At 43.2% G+C, this 14,869-nt stretch overlaps 6 protein-coding genes across 6 annotated transcripts in view; 1 reads left to right on the top strand and 5 right to left on the bottom strand.

Annotated features, from left to right (window-relative positions):
- Window positions 1-3,091: 3,091 nt before the first annotated feature.
- LOC308323840 (histone H2A-like) lies at window positions 3,092-3,475 on the top strand (the record flags this gene model as incomplete). The annotated part of the gene is made up of 1 exon (XM_080775692.1): window positions 3,092-3,475. One exon carries the CDS (start codon window positions 3,092-3,094, stop codon window positions 3,473-3,475), a length of 384 nt encoding a protein of 127 aa, XP_080631818.1.
- Window positions 3,476-4,105: 630 nt separating this feature from the next.
- On the bottom strand, window positions 4,106-4,674 carry LOC308323719 (histone H2B 1/2-like). The gene has a single exon (XM_080775510.1). The coding sequence runs from the start codon at window positions 4,665-4,667 to the stop codon at window positions 4,290-4,292; it is 378 nt and encodes a 125-aa protein (XP_080631636.1). The 5' UTR covers window positions 4,668-4,674; the 3' UTR covers window positions 4,106-4,289.
- Window positions 4,675-6,920: 2,246 nt separating this feature from the next.
- On the bottom strand, window positions 6,921-7,232 carry LOC308324242 (histone H4; the record flags this gene model as incomplete). Its single annotated transcript, XM_080776239.1, has 1 exon — window positions 6,921-7,232. The coding sequence occupies one exon, from the start codon at window positions 7,230-7,232 to the stop codon at window positions 6,921-6,923; it is 312 nt and encodes a 103-aa protein (XP_080632365.1).
- A 1,029-nt stretch (window positions 7,233-8,261) lies between these two features.
- On the bottom strand, window positions 8,262-8,879 carry LOC308324711 (histone H1-like; the record flags this gene model as incomplete). The annotated part of the gene is made up of 1 exon (XM_080776952.1): window positions 8,262-8,879. The coding sequence occupies one exon, from the start codon at window positions 8,877-8,879 to the stop codon at window positions 8,262-8,264; it is 618 nt and encodes a 205-aa protein (XP_080633078.1).
- Window positions 8,880-11,165: 2,286 nt separating this feature from the next.
- On the bottom strand, window positions 11,166-11,576 carry LOC308324715 (histone H3.2; the record flags this gene model as incomplete). The annotated part of the gene is made up of 1 exon (XM_080776956.1): window positions 11,166-11,576. The coding sequence occupies one exon, from the start codon at window positions 11,574-11,576 to the stop codon at window positions 11,166-11,168; it is 411 nt and encodes a 136-aa protein (XP_080633082.1).
- A 746-nt stretch (window positions 11,577-12,322) lies between these two features.
- LOC308324708 (uncharacterized protein) overlaps window positions 12,323-14,869 on the bottom strand; it is a gene marked incomplete at both ends in the record, with an annotated part of 50,072 nt that continues 47,525 nt past the window's right edge. The window contains one exon of the mRNA XM_080776949.1: window positions 12,323-12,502. Within this exon, the coding sequence (XP_080633075.1) occupies window positions 12,323-12,502 (180 nt within the window). The remainder of the gene's footprint in view (window positions 12,503-14,869) is intronic.

Here is a 14,869-nt window from a genome sequence, read left to right as displayed (position 1 = left end):
TGTTTATTACTTGCGCAAGCAGAGCGCGCAAGTAATCATTTCGCTTGGTCTCTTCGAAGTGAAGCCAAGTTTTCTTCAACCGTAAGTCTGTGCCTGGTTTGCTGGGACTAGTTACAAGTTACAACATTACGTCATATACACACCATGTACTCTGGTCCCAGTTCTCAACGATGACGTAATGTTGTAACTGGTCCCAGCAAACCAGGCACAGACTTACGGTTGAAAGAAACTTGGCTTCACTTTTTGGAACCAAGTAACCACAGTATACTGCTAATCAAATTACAACTACATACTCTGTATGTAGTTGTAATGTGATTTGTAATTTGTAAATCTGTGCCTGGTCTGCTGGGACCAGACTACACAGATGACCATATCTCTTACGTCATCACTGAGAGCTAGTCATACATATACACACCGTGTACTCTGGTCCCAGCTCTCAACGATGACGTAATGTGGTATCTGGTGGGACCAGATTACACAGATGACCATTTCTCTTACGTCATCACTGAGATACAAATCCAACTACAGATTTCGGAAGTATTTTAGATCATGTATATTTCAACAAATTTGAAAGTATTATTACAGAAATGGAAGTTAGAGACACATATTACTCTGATCATGATTTAGTATTAATATCACTATAGTACAAAATGAAATACATTTAAAACAATTGACAATTTACAATAAGTAATACAATAATTATACTGTATAATATATTTTAGTTTATATACCAGTTTATATACCTTTTTTTTCATCACATATCAATGATTCATTTTTCTGTAAAAAAGTAGTTAGGTAGCAAATAGTTACACGTAATGATTATACATTTCAAACGTTCCTTCACAGAGATACTGAGATGTGATAGTTTCCAGCGGTCGAAAGTACTTGCGCGCTCTGCAACAAGCAAGTATGCACTCGGCAGAGTGCAGTTCTAGTTGTATTTTATTTTACTCAGCCATAACAATTTATTTTCTGTTAACAAACTTGCTGGCTGGCAGGCAGGCAGACAGCTACTCATAGACAGGCAGACAGACAGACAGCTACTCATGGAGAATTGGACAGGCAGGCAGTCAGACAGCTACTCATAGACAGGCAGACAGACAGCTACTCATGGAGAATTGGACAGGTAGGCAGACAGCTACTCATGGACAATTGGACAGGCAGGAAGGCAGACAGCTACTCATAGACAGACAGACAGCTACTCATAGACAATTGGGCAGGAAGGCAGACAGATACTCATAGATAGGCAGACAGACAGCTACTCATGGACAATTAGGCAGGCAGGCAGACAGCTACTCATAGACAGGCAGACAGACAGCTACTCATGGACAATTAGGCAGGCAGGCAGACAGCTACTCAGACAGGCAGACAGACAGCTACTCATGGACAATTGGACAGGCAGGCAGGCAGACAGACAGACAGCTACTCATAGACAGGCAGGCAGACAGCTACTCATAGACAGGCAGACAGTAAGACAGCTACTCATTGACAGACAGACAAATAACTACTCATGGACAGACAGACAGGCAGGCAGGCAGGCAAAGAGCTACTCATGTTATGTTATTATGTTATTATAACAGCTACTCATGTTATGTGCAATAATTTGTGCAGTTATGGAAACAGCTCTTTGTGTTTATGCAAGAAAATGTAACACATTTATTTATTTACATATTGTGTGCATGCACATTGTACTTTGATACATTTTGCGAAAATAAAGCAATTGAAAGAGAGAAGTTATCAAGTATCATTATTCATTAATGTCGTAATTTTATCTACTGGCCCCTGGCCCCTTGCCATTTTTGTAATGTGGCCCACAGGTAAATCTATTTGAGTATCCCTGCCCTAAAACGTAAGTGTCCATTCATATTGTGTAAACTGTAAAGCACTTTGCATCGCCTTCATTCATTCAGTCTACAAATGGTCACTAGATGTCACCAGATAACAATTTAATGAGCAAGGCATAATAATAAACCATAAACATGAGGCACATTGTTTTGTTTGGTTTTAAAGTTTACAATGTATTAATTACAGTATTACTTTTCAAATAAAGATGACTTTGTAGGCTACACAGAACCTGGTTTGAGGGAATTGTTCATTCAATCTTAAAAGTATAAATGTCAACTTTTTCTACAGTAGAAAACCTATGAGTATGGTCATAGTATCACTTTTCAACCCATCATAATACAAATCTAAATATATTTGAAAAATCTGCCTATGATCTGATGTCACTGGTGGACGGGTTTTTGAACTGCCCACTGCCGTCCAATGAGACAGACTGAGTAGAAATAAATTGTTGTATTTTTACTATTTTATCATGAACATTAGTTAGGACAAATTATATGATGATAGGTTAAAAAGTGGTGAAGCGGTCCTTTAAGAAGTTCTCATTGCTTTGGAGGCCTATTTGCTTGTTTGTTATTTACTTTTGGACATATAGTGGTACATTAAATGCCTGATTTCTATGTGGAATGGTTGAACCAAGAGGCGTGAGAGCTTTGTGAGTTGTGACTACCTCTATCAGACTGGAAATGCTGGACCCTGTTGTAATCATTCAATCAATCAAACACCAGCTCCAAGTAAACGGTTCTGTCTGCTCTAAACACAATGGTCCTTTTAAGGACCACTCATCTTTTCCAAGAAGGAGTTTATCCAAGTACTATATTAAGCAACTGGCCAACTGTTCCAGAGCCTGAAAGCATGGCAATATAATATATTGTAATAACAGTGCTCGGGCCTCGGATACGCATACTTGCAACAAGGCAATCAATTGGGGAAAAAAGTGTAAAGCAGTTGTACTGACGTGTAACTTAACTTGTAGCTCTGAGAGGCACAGTTTTCAGTGCTGTTGAAGATGTGTGGTCTGGAACCTCCCTCTTTGGGAGGAGTCAGAGTTTAGAATGGGAGGAACCGATCACACCACTAGCAGTGAAACTCATACACACTCAGCCCGCGCTCTCATCCGTCTCTATGATTGGTGGGGCGCACAGCCCCACACTATACTTTACTAAGCTGAACATTATAAAAGATCTCGCACGCCTGTGTTTCATCACATTTCTTCGAGCTGTTATTACTCTACAACTTAACCTACAAAATGAGCGGTCGAGGGAAAACCGGAGGAAAGGTGAGGCAGAAGGCCAAGACCCGCTCATCCCGTGCCGGACTCCAGTTCCCCGTGGGTCGTGTCCACAGGCTGCTGCGTAAAGGCAACTATGCCCAGAGGGTCGGTGCCGGCGCCCCGGTCTATCTGGCGGCTGTCCTCGAATATCTGACCGCTGAGATCCTGGAGTTGGCTGGAAACGCTGCCCGCGACAACAAGAAGAGTCGTATCATCCCCCGTCACCTTCAGCTGGCCGTCCGCAACGACGAGGAGCTCAACAAACTGCTGGGTGGAGTGACTATCGCTCAGGGCGGTGTCCTTCCCAACATCCAGGCTGTTCTGCTCCCCAAGAAGACTGAGAAAGCCGCTAAAAAATAAATCTACTTAACTCGACTGAACAATCTCCCACAAAGGCTCTTTTAAGAGCCACCCACTTTTTCTGCATAAGAGGAATTTCCAATATTCTAAATGCTTAACTTTCTATTCATCCAGTCTGTCCATGTCTGCAATCATAAGCGTTATTGCTTAATTTCTTCAGTTGGAATGGAAAATTAGTGAAATGAACCCACTGCTTCGTGGTGGTTAATTGGCATTATTTTCCCGCTCTATTCTACATGAGGTCCTAAATGTATCCATGTATGCTGTTAGTGTAATGCTTTCATGATATCTAGTAAATTTCTATCAGCATCTAACCACAATACTTTCTATGTATCTACACATGTCTGAGCACTATGTATTCACATTAATGTCAGACTTGGACTATCTGGTAGAGGTTTAGCCGACATGCATTGTAATGGCCATGTTCATTATATACGTATGTGGATGGACCGTTGTGTTTTTAATAGCAAACTATGCAATTTCCAGCTGGTGTCTTCAGACACTACGTGCTTGGCCAGCACAATTTGGAGCAAATATGAAATCTACATTATGACAAACTGATCATTTCAAATTCATAATGAGCAAAACATTTACAGCATTAAGTGTTGCTTATTAATTAATGCACAGTAATAAATTAACAAATTACATACCTAGTGTTAGCATTGTTATTAAGATCAGCGTCAGATGACTGACCTGGACTAACTGCATAAGCAGAGTCTGTAAACGCCATTTTCATAGTATTTGGATAAACCCTTTCTTGGAAAAGATGGGTGGTCCTTAAAAGGACCGTTGTGTTTAGAGCAGACAGAACAGTTTACTTGGAGCTGGTGTACTTGGTCACAGCCTTGGTGCCTTCAGACACAGCGTGCTTGGCCAGCTCACCGGGGAGCAGCAGGCGAACGGCGGTCTGAATCTCCCTGGATGAGATGGTGCGGCGCTTGTTGTAGTTAGCCAGTTTGGAGGCTTCACCGGCGATGCGCTCGAAGATGTCGTTGACGAAGGAGTTCATGATGCCCATGGCCTTGGAAGAGACACCGGTGTCGGGGTGGACCTGCTTCAGGACCTTGTATATGTAGATGGCGTAGCTCTCCTTCCTGCCCTTTCTGCGCTTCTTGCCGCCCTTCGTGGCGGTCTTGGTGACGGCACCCTTCTTGGAGCCCTTCTTGGGCGCTGGCTTTGCTACTTCAGGCATGTTTCTTTCTCAGTGGAACGAAGAGAAGAAGTGATCTGTGGTCGGCGTTGCACCAGTATTTATAGCACGCCTATGCAAATGAAGTGTGCGACTAACACTATATGATTGGCTGATCTGATCCTGGCACAAAGAGGGTGCCTTGTTTTTGTTCCTGCATACTGTTTTCCCGCTCGTGCAACATGGTGAGGGGATAATATACATTTAGAGTAAATTAAGAATGTACAGATATTTTGGGTATTAGGCTATTATGTTTTCCACATTTCCCCCTGATCTATCTTTTTATTTATTTATCTATTACAATTATATTATATCATAATGATTGAATGAATTGTTATTAATTGATAACGACGCGCAAACGCGGGAAGCGAACGCAGCTCATACATATTTGGGTTTTGGACGTATAGCTGCTTTGGGGACTCCTTATATGGTGCCCCTTTTGTGCCCATATATGGAGCTGAGTGGACCTGGCCCCTTTTGTGCCCATATATGGAGCTGAGTGATTGCTGATGCAACACACTCCATATTTGGATAGCGGGACAGACACACAGACAGACACACAGACAGACAGACATGATCTGCTAGGTCTCATAGTAAGTGCTCACTGCTTCGCAATAATTCTGCTCTTCTGTGCTTATAAAGCCAAAATAGAGAGCTGGCAGTGGCAAACGGGCTTGTGTGAGTGTGTGCGTACGTACGTGCATGTGTGTGTGTGTGTGTGCTCTTCCCATTCCTAGTCTGTTTATTCAAAACAGTTTGTGGCTCCAACTATTACACTCAATCAGAGGTCTGTGTGTATTATTAAGCACTTCATATATTGATATGTGGAAAGTTGAACTGAGTTGGCTCTGAAAATCAACAGATAATTCCCAGTAGGTTACTTATTATGCCGATCTTATCAGGCCGATCGGACCTACTGCATGTAGTCTGGCTGCGATTGGCGTTGATGACATGTTAACCAATCTTATCTCTGTAGGCTGCTTGTTCTGCTCTGATTTCCCTGTACAAAAACTGCCTAAATAGCCCAATTTGCTTCAATGTGTTGCATTGTCAGCTTGTAGATGCCCAGCTTTTAGATAAACAAAGGTGAGGACGCAAAATGTGATTGGCCGGAATGTCATTTGTGATGATTATTTATTTATTTCTTAAATGTTTTCCAATCTAAATAAATAGATTGGACAGGATACAAAAGTATGGTACACGCTTAACAATAGTTTTACAAAATACAATTTATTTGCGTATCAAAATTGTTAAAAGCAGTGTTTTGTACTTAAAATGGGGAGAAGTGGTTATTTCACAAAATAACACAAATCAAATCTAAACTGGAAAGGGTCAGCGGTCCTTTACAGGGGCTGCTTGTTCAACTTGAACCTATAATCAATGACCAACCCCCAAAGCCCAGCAACAGAGGCAGAGAGCAGAGAGAGAGATTTTTACCTGTGCTTTTAAACAGAGGGAGATTTTTACCTGTACTATTCTTAGAGTATATATGAGTTGAGTATATATATATATTCATATATTCTCTAAGGTACTATTAAACAGAGACAGAGAGATAGAGATTTTTACCTGTACTTTTCGTGGCTAGACAGAGAGGTGGAGGTAAAGTGTGTAGCTAGTGAGAGTGGGGTCATCAGCCCCTTTTGTTTGAGTGTTCTGGGTCGTTACTACTACAACAACAGATCAGGCTGGCCATGAGCCATAGTTTCACCATCTCCATAGTTTAGAGCCAATTGACAACCTATCTTCATATAATAGGTCCTCACTAGTAATCATGATAAAATGGCACAATTGTTTTCTACTCGGTCTGTCACATAGGAGGGCTGTGGGCAGTTCAGAAACCGTCTTCCAGTGACATCGATGGGGAATACAAGCAAATATAAAATACAGGCTTTCTAGTCCTGAAAAGTTGCAATGCGAAAATGGAAGCCATCGTTCTCACGATAATGAAAATCTAAACATTTTTGTAAAATAGTCTAATGATGTCACTGGAAGACAGTTTCTAAACTGCCCACAGCCGTCCTATGAGACAGACCGAGTAGGGGGGGGGGGGGGGGAAGGTGAAAAGTGGTCCTTTAATAGACTTGATGGCGCAATTCCTTTATAAACAGACCTTAACTGCCACATGGAGAGTAGTTAGACTAATATATAGCTAGACAAATTAGATTAATAAAAGATAAGTCTGAATAAACTCTTTAAAGAAGGAGTGGGTGGCTCTTAAAAGAGCCTTTGGGTTGTTGGTAGATCAAGTCAGCATCATTAACCTCCGAAGCCGTACAGGGTGCGTCCCTGTCTCTTCAGCGCATAGACAACATCCATGGCGGTCACGGTCTTTCTCTTGGCATGCTCGGTGTATGTAACGGCGTCACGGATCACGTTCTCAAGGAACACCTTGAGGACACCGCGGGTCTCCTCGTAAATCAGACCGGAGATACGCTTCACACCGCCACGGCGAGCCAAACGGCGGATAGCGGGCTTTGTGATTCCCTGGATGTTATCGCGCAGCACCTTGCGATGGCGCTTGGCGCCTCCCTTTCCAAGTCCCTTGCCTCCTTTTCCTCGGCCTGACATTTTTTGAGTTCAGCTGTAGTTGCAGTTAGAAAATAGAGTGAATTGATAGCTCAGCGCCGTGCCCTTTTATGTGTGTTCTGAGGACGTAAGGGAGGACATGCAGAGCGAGCTGTGGGCTGCGTGGGCGTTATTAACTCCGCCCCCCACAACACACACACGCGCACACACAAACAAAACTACTGTAGCTTTATGCCTTTATCGCATTGGTTGTGGGTGGGAAATGTGGTATATATATTTTTTTGTATTGGTCTTCATGAATCTACTTGCTGACCGGCTGTCGGTATTGAGCAATTGACCATATGTGACCATACCATTGACATCATGGCAAACATGTGAAACTTTCATTATGCTTTAAGTAGCATGTGACATATACCCACCCACTCTATCTGCTCTATCCTTCTATATCATATAATAATGTATTAATATGTATGTGAAGTATTATCACTACCCTTCCGAACATTTGCACTGGGTCATGTTTATTTCTACATTTCATGACTTCATGTCTTGCTTATTTTTGTAACTAGGCAATTTAAATTGCACAATGAGATAATTCTCAATTTAAATGGCATATACATATACTGAATATAAATATTATTTTGACAAAACATTGAACCAAAAACCAAGGCAAAGTGGATTAGGGGTGTCAGGGGTGAAAACTTTGGAAGAACATCAGCATAAATAGAGCCCACCACACACCGTCTGCGACGCGGCGCGTTGCTGCGCGGCGCCGCCTGGAAAATAGAACTGTGTTCTATCGGCGCGCCGGACGGAGCCGGTGTGCGTTAGGTTCATTGAAAATAATGGAGGCGGCTGTGCGCGCCGCGCGGGGGACGCAGCCGGTGTGTGTCGGGCTTCGGTCAGCATCAGAATTGTAAATCCTTATGCCCATTATAACAAAATAAGAACGTTTAAATTGGTTATTAATTCAGTGATAATTACGTAAACAAAGTAAAGATAGGATACTCTTATAAAATAATGTGGTTGGCTCTTAAAAGAGCCTTTTTTGGGTATAAAGATAGAGCAGGCAGTTTACTTCTTTTTGGGAGCTGCCTTCTTTGCGGCTTTGGGTTTGGCAACCTTCTTGGCTGCTGCGGGCTTCTTAGCCACTTTCTTGGGGCTCTTGGTGGCCTTCTTCGGGCTTTTAGCAGCTACTTTCTTTGCGGCTGGCTTTTTGGGTGATTTATTTGTGTTTGAGGGCTTCTTTGCTGACACCTTCCTGGGCTTCTTAGCCGCTACAAGTTTCTTGGCTGCAGCAGGCTTCTTTGCTTTAACTGCTTTCTTAGCAGCAGGTTTCTTTACCTTCACCGCTTCTGAACTCTTGTTCATTTTGAAAGAGCCGGACGCACCGGTACCTTTGAGCTGGTTCAGGGTGCCTTTAGCGACCAGGCTCCTGACGGCGATCTTAACGCGGGCCTTGTTCTTCTCAACATCGTACCCACCGGCAGTCAGAGCCTTCTTGACCGCAGCCAGGGACACGCCGCTCCGCTCCTTGGAGGCGGACACAGCCTTGACAACCAGATCAGCGACGCTGGGACCGGTCTTCTTGGGTCTGGGTGCTGCCTTCTTCTTGGCGGCTTTAACCGGGGCGGCTGCGGGAGCTGGTGCTGGTGCTGGTGCTGGTGCTGGTGCTGGTGCGACTTCTGCCATTATTGTCTCAGCTAGTAGGTTGCTGTTGTTCCTCAAGTAAACTCTCACAGACTGATGCTGAACGCTCTGAAGGGGCTGGTCTTAAACACCACATGAGAACCATGTAGAGTCAACACACACGCCCTCTTCTTTCTTGTGCCACTTGTGTTTTCTCCTCGATTAGAACAAGTAAATAACAAACTACTGTGTAGATTATTTAATGCGACAAATACCTGACCAGTTAACACACATGTGCCTTTCTGTCATCAATATATCTAAGATGAAAGCAGTTCACTCCTTTTTAGTAATAACCTCAAAACATCACCCTTCTACAGTCAGAGCACAGTGTTGCCTCTGTCATTTTTTCTTCTAAAATAGTCTAAACTATGTTGTAATAACAACAATACTCACAATCAATTTAGTAGACATTCCTGGTGAGGCGATACCATAAACTATACTTTTGTTATGTCATCCATTTTGCTATAAATATAATGTTTTCTGACCGCAGTAAACACACTCCTGTTCAAGGAAAGCATGATGGTGGAGTTGATCTCAAATTCCAATGACAGAATGCCATTTGTTGGGAAAACTTGATTTATTTTGGACAAATGACTCACTGTGATCAGAAAACTAAGCGTGTATAAATCTAAAATCAATTGTATCTGTATATTTGATTGAGAAAACACACATCTAGGTATAGGCCTAGATACTTCATGATGCAATGTGTCATGCTGCAAAACATTTCATAATTAACTCATCATTGAGCTCTAAATAAAACCAGTAAGACGCATGAGGGCGAGAAGCTAAAGGGCCTTAATTTTCGGTCCTGTTGAGCTGCACTAATAACTTACAGCATTTTGAAAACAGAGATATACATTGCATCGTTATATACATGTTATACAGGGTATAAAGCTTTTTTGGTCATTTTGGTACAAATAGCAGCATTTCTTTGCAAAACAAAAGCACACAAAAAAGCTCAATGCCAGCAGCCGGTGAGCAAGTGGATTCACGGATGTATGTATACAATATTTTAGGCCAATAAAAAATACTATATACCAAATGTCCCACTTTAAACAAAAGAAGCCTGTCAGCTTTTGGACTACATGATAAAAACCTGGCACATATTAATGCAGTCACTATTGCAAGAAAGGTCTTTGGAACGCCATGCACCAACCTTGTGTACCAGACCAAGTTATTTTAGCTCATGTATTGGTGTCACATTTGTTTTACAAATATATGTTGGTATGAATAAGAAATAAGGATAAGAAAATTAGTTACACATGGGTACATTGACTGGATTTGACTGTGGCACATGTGCGTTAGAGTTAGACAATACATTGATTTAGCACACTTTGAATACCCCCACAAATACTAGAAACATGCTCAACTCCCACCTCCACTTTGAGAAGCCACTGATAGTTATGTAGATTTCCACCAAAACTCTACACTTGCTTTGTACAGCACTACACCAGAGGTAGCCCTACTGATTTTAAACCCTGCCATTTTTACAGCAATATGGGAAAATCATCTTTCCTATATTCTGCAGTACTTCAGTGGAATGACTTGCCTTCCAGCCTCAAGCTGATCAGTTCCTTCGAAAACTTTAAATGCACATTAAAAAGATGGTTGGCTGATAAACATGACCTAATATTTTAACTCTATACTGACCGTTTAGATTAGAATAGGTAAAAAATAAGACAAAATCTAGTTTGTATTGATTATTGGTTGGGTTTTTTGTGTTTTTGCCCCCCTCCCCCAAAAGGAACAGGGTCAGGGGAAAATACAACTGGTATTCTGTTTTGTTACTCCCCATGTCCCCTTTCCCCCAAAAGGACCACAACGGATAACTGTAGTTATATAATTATGTAGATTAGATTTACACCAAAACTCTCTACACTTGCTTTGTACAGATGAGTATCATTCCAGGACTATGAATATCTGATGATTTGGTTTCTGTGTGAAGCATCATTCAACACAATGGAGAAAAAAATGACACTTCTCCACCACAGGGTGGAGCTGAATGTCTAAGTAATTGAAAAATGTGCATGTTGATCACATTTAAGCCTTAGTTTCATTTAGTTAGTTGTATAGTTATATATTTCTGATTATTAAAGGAGGATAACTCATTAAAGTATCACTCACAGCATTAGTTAATGTAGCAAATAATATGAAAGAGGCGGGCAAAAAGCAGTTTGTGGCTTTTTGTCATGTTAGTTGAACTTGCATGATAAAGGAATAATTTCATTTAAAATAACAGTTGGTGGCTCTTAAAAGAGCCATTTTGGGGTAGAGACAGGGACAAATAGTTTAAGCACGTTCTCCGCGGATACGACGGGCCAGCTGGATGTCTTTGGGCATGATGGTCACCCTCTTGGCGTGGATGGCGCACAGATTGGTGTCTTCAAACAGACCGACCAGATAAGCCTCAGCTGACTCCTGAAGAGCCATAACGGCGGAGCTCTGGAAGCGCAGATCGGTCTTGAAGTCCTGGGCAATCTCCCTCACCAGGCGCTGGAAGGGTAGCTTGCGGATCAGCAGCTCGGTGGATTTCTGGTAACGACGGATCTCCCGCAGAGCCACTGTACCGGGACGGTAACGGTGAGGCTTCTTCACACCACCGGTTGCCGGAGCGCTCTTACGAGCTGCCTTGGTGGCGAGCTGTTTCCTGGGCGCTTTGCCACCGGTAGACTTACGAGCGGTCTGCTTAGTTCTTGCCATTTTATCTCTCTGTAAAGTTGTACTTTAATAAAGGACATTGCACAAGCTGCAGCCTTTTATATCATCGGCTCTGACCTTCTCCGATTGGTCTCTGGTCAGAAACCTCCTTCTTTGGGAGGAGCCGCTCGCGCCACTAGTAGTGATTGGTGGGTAGTTCATACACACTGAGCCCGCGCTCTCGTCCGTTTCTGTGATTGGTGGGGCGCACAGCCGCACATAGACTTTTACAAAGTTGAACAGTATTAAAATAAGTTTAATATTATAACGGTTTTCCCGGATTTGTATACATGCACAAATTGTTCTCTCGTTCAATTTGGACTAGGCCACAAATTGCTCATGTTGTTTTATGCTGCACTGTTCCACCTTATCATGGTTTCATACGGCTTGACTATGGGTGTTGGGATTTATGCGCTCAATTGTAGGTTATAATTAATTCATAATATATTGTCTGATTAATGTAAAACACGGTAACGAAACGGCAACAGAGCTCTGATGCCGCCCTAACTCTGTGTATGATTTTATTCTTCACTGCATTCGGTACATGATACCAAATAGAACAGCTGAATTATTTATTTCGACCGGGTTCGTTTCCCCATAAGTAATCACATTGTTTTGTCGAAGGTTAACTGTTCCTCTAAACATATTTGCTTGGCAACTATATTAAATAAAGGAACTTTCTTTAAATGAAGTTGTGGGTGGCTCTTAAAAGAGCCTTTGTGGGGTAAAACAGGCGGTTGTGTGGATGTTTACTTCTTCTTGGCGGCTGCCTTCTTGGGTTTCGCCGCCTTGGGCTTTGCCACCTTCTTTGCTGGGGCTTTTTTGGCAGCGACGGGCTTCTTCACCTTCTTGGGACTCTTTGTCGCCTTCTTGGGACTCTTGGCTGCTGGTTTCTTTGCAGCGGCAGGCTTCTTTGCAGCGGCAGGCTTCTTTGCAGCTACAGGCTTCTTTGCCTTCTTTGGAGATTTCTTAGCGGCTGCGGGTTTCTTGGCTGCTGCCTTCTTCGGGGATTTCTTTGCCGCCGCGGGTTTTTTGGCTGCCGGCTTCTTGGGTTTGACTGCTTTCTTAGCGGGTTTCTTTGCCTTCGGTGCTTCCTTGCTCATCTTGAAAGAGCCAGATGCTCCGGCACCTTTGGTCTGAACCAGGGTGCCCTTAGCAACCAGGCTCTTTACGGCGATCTTGACGCGGGCCTTGTTCTTCTCGACATCGTAGCCGTCGGCAGCCAGAGCTTTCTTGACCGCAGCCAGGGACACACCTTTGCGTTCCTTGGAGGCGGACACGGCCTTGACGACAAGCTCAGCGACGCTGGGACCAGTCTTCTTGGGTCGGGGTGCTGCCTTCTTCTTGGCGGCTTTAGCCGGGGAGACGGCGGGAGCTGGGGCGACTTCTGCCATTCTGTAGTGGTTCGAGTTTCAGATGCACTGAACTAAACTCTGAGTAGAGAATGTTTTAAGAGGAGGAGGGAGTGGAACTTAAAGGTCCGCTGACATGCCCCGAAATTAATATGGGTGGTACAGCACATCACGTGGTCTGACTGAAAACAGTTTGAAACAGTTTGAAACGGGGCTACGGCGCTAGCAACAAGTGGCTATAGGTCAGGCTAGCGTTTTTGACGGTACATTTAGCGTCATATTGGCTATAAATGTAATTGAAAAAAAATATTTTTTCGCCAGAAATGCTTAGTTTGAATGCAATTGAGGTTGGCGTGGGGTTTTTTAGGGGAACTGCAGCACAAGCGCAAATTTTGGACTGGAGTCCCATGTTCCCCCGGTCGCCAACACCCCTGTCTGCCCGCTCTGAGACCTCTCAGCCCCGCAGCGCGACAGTCGCGACTACGGACGGTCTGCTGTTGTCTGGCCGCTGTGAGAGCAGCGCGACTACTGTTCTTTTCCCCTCTCAGCCGCAGGCTGACATGTACACCCTCGCTCTCACTCTGTAATACCGTAGTTAGTTACCACAACATTGTTCAAGTGAACTATAGTGTGTTTATGTTTGTATTCATTGTAATAATAAATATCGCTATGCCGAGGCATAGTCTTGCGGACGAGATCATGAGCCTCTACGGGGGACTGGGCATGTGTGTACACACACACAGCATAGCAACTTATGCTACTATTTTGGTGTCACATTTAGCTTGAATACTGGGTGAAAGTCTCATTCAAAAAATTAATTTTTCGCAACATTGTTCAGGTGAACTGTGTGTTTATGCTTGTTCATTGTAATAATCAATATCGCTATGATTATTTTATTTATCGCCGCGTCGCTCCGCATGACAACATACAGTCTAGCCCGTCTCAGATGCAGGCTGCACACACACGGACGGACGGACGGACGGACGTATAGTCTCTGGTCAGGTCCCCGCATTGAACTGGGCATGTGTGTACGCACACACACACACGGCTATAGTGCATGACAGCGGGGAAGAGAGCTACAGACGCCCGAGGCAGATTCCGTGCCATTGCGTGTGTGTGTGTGTGTGTCCGTCCGTCCGTCCGTCCGTGTGTGTGCAGCCTGCATCTGAGACGGGCTAGACTGTATGTTGTCATGCGGAGCGACGCGGCGATAAATAAAATAATCATAGCGATATTGATTATTACAATGAACAAGCATAAACACACAGTTCACCTGAACAATGTTGCGAAAAATTAATTTTTTGAATGAGACTTTCACCCAGTATTCAAGCTAAATGTGACACCAAAATAGTAGCATAAGTTGCTATGCTACCACGGCCACCAAGCCCGGCGAGCCCGCATAGAAGTCGTTGGGGAAAGCTTTCGCCACCCTGACGTCAGAATCATGATAGCATTGTTTGATAGCAGTTATTAGCTCCCGAGGGGCGTGTCAGTTCTCCTTTAAATGATATGTGAGAACGATGTAGACTCAACCCACTAGGTCCCTAATCTGTGCTGCAGAATACTGACACAGTTGTGTTTTCTCTACAACTAAAACTAAATAAAATACAAATAAATAAATGGATTAAAGTCATACAAAAAACTCGAGCAGATAGCAGACTAGTTTAGCCTCATAATCAAATCATGTGGAGCGTTGAGGAGTCTTGTATTTTATTTAGGGACGTTTAAAACCTCACTTGTACACCCTTACATGTACAGTTGTTTGTAAACTTTCCTCTGTCATTTGTCTTTTAAAATAGTTTAAACATATGATACCCTTTTCCATAATTGCTGCAGAGCAAGCAGAGATGCCTGGGTTTGGAATAAAAGTAAAACTAGTCGTTTGTGGTGAAGAGTTTTGTTTTTAATGTACAACTTTCCAGTGTCTGCAAACACAGCTGTTGG

This window comes from Protomyctophum bolini (assembly GCF_963924005.1).
Source record: "Protomyctophum bolini genome assembly, chromosome: 11".
Classification (NCBI taxonomy): domain Eukaryota; kingdom Metazoa; phylum Chordata; class Actinopteri; order Myctophiformes; family Myctophidae; genus Protomyctophum; species Protomyctophum bolini.
Note: the sequence above shows the minus strand (reverse complement) of the source record. Positions and strands in the feature narration are given on the sequence as shown.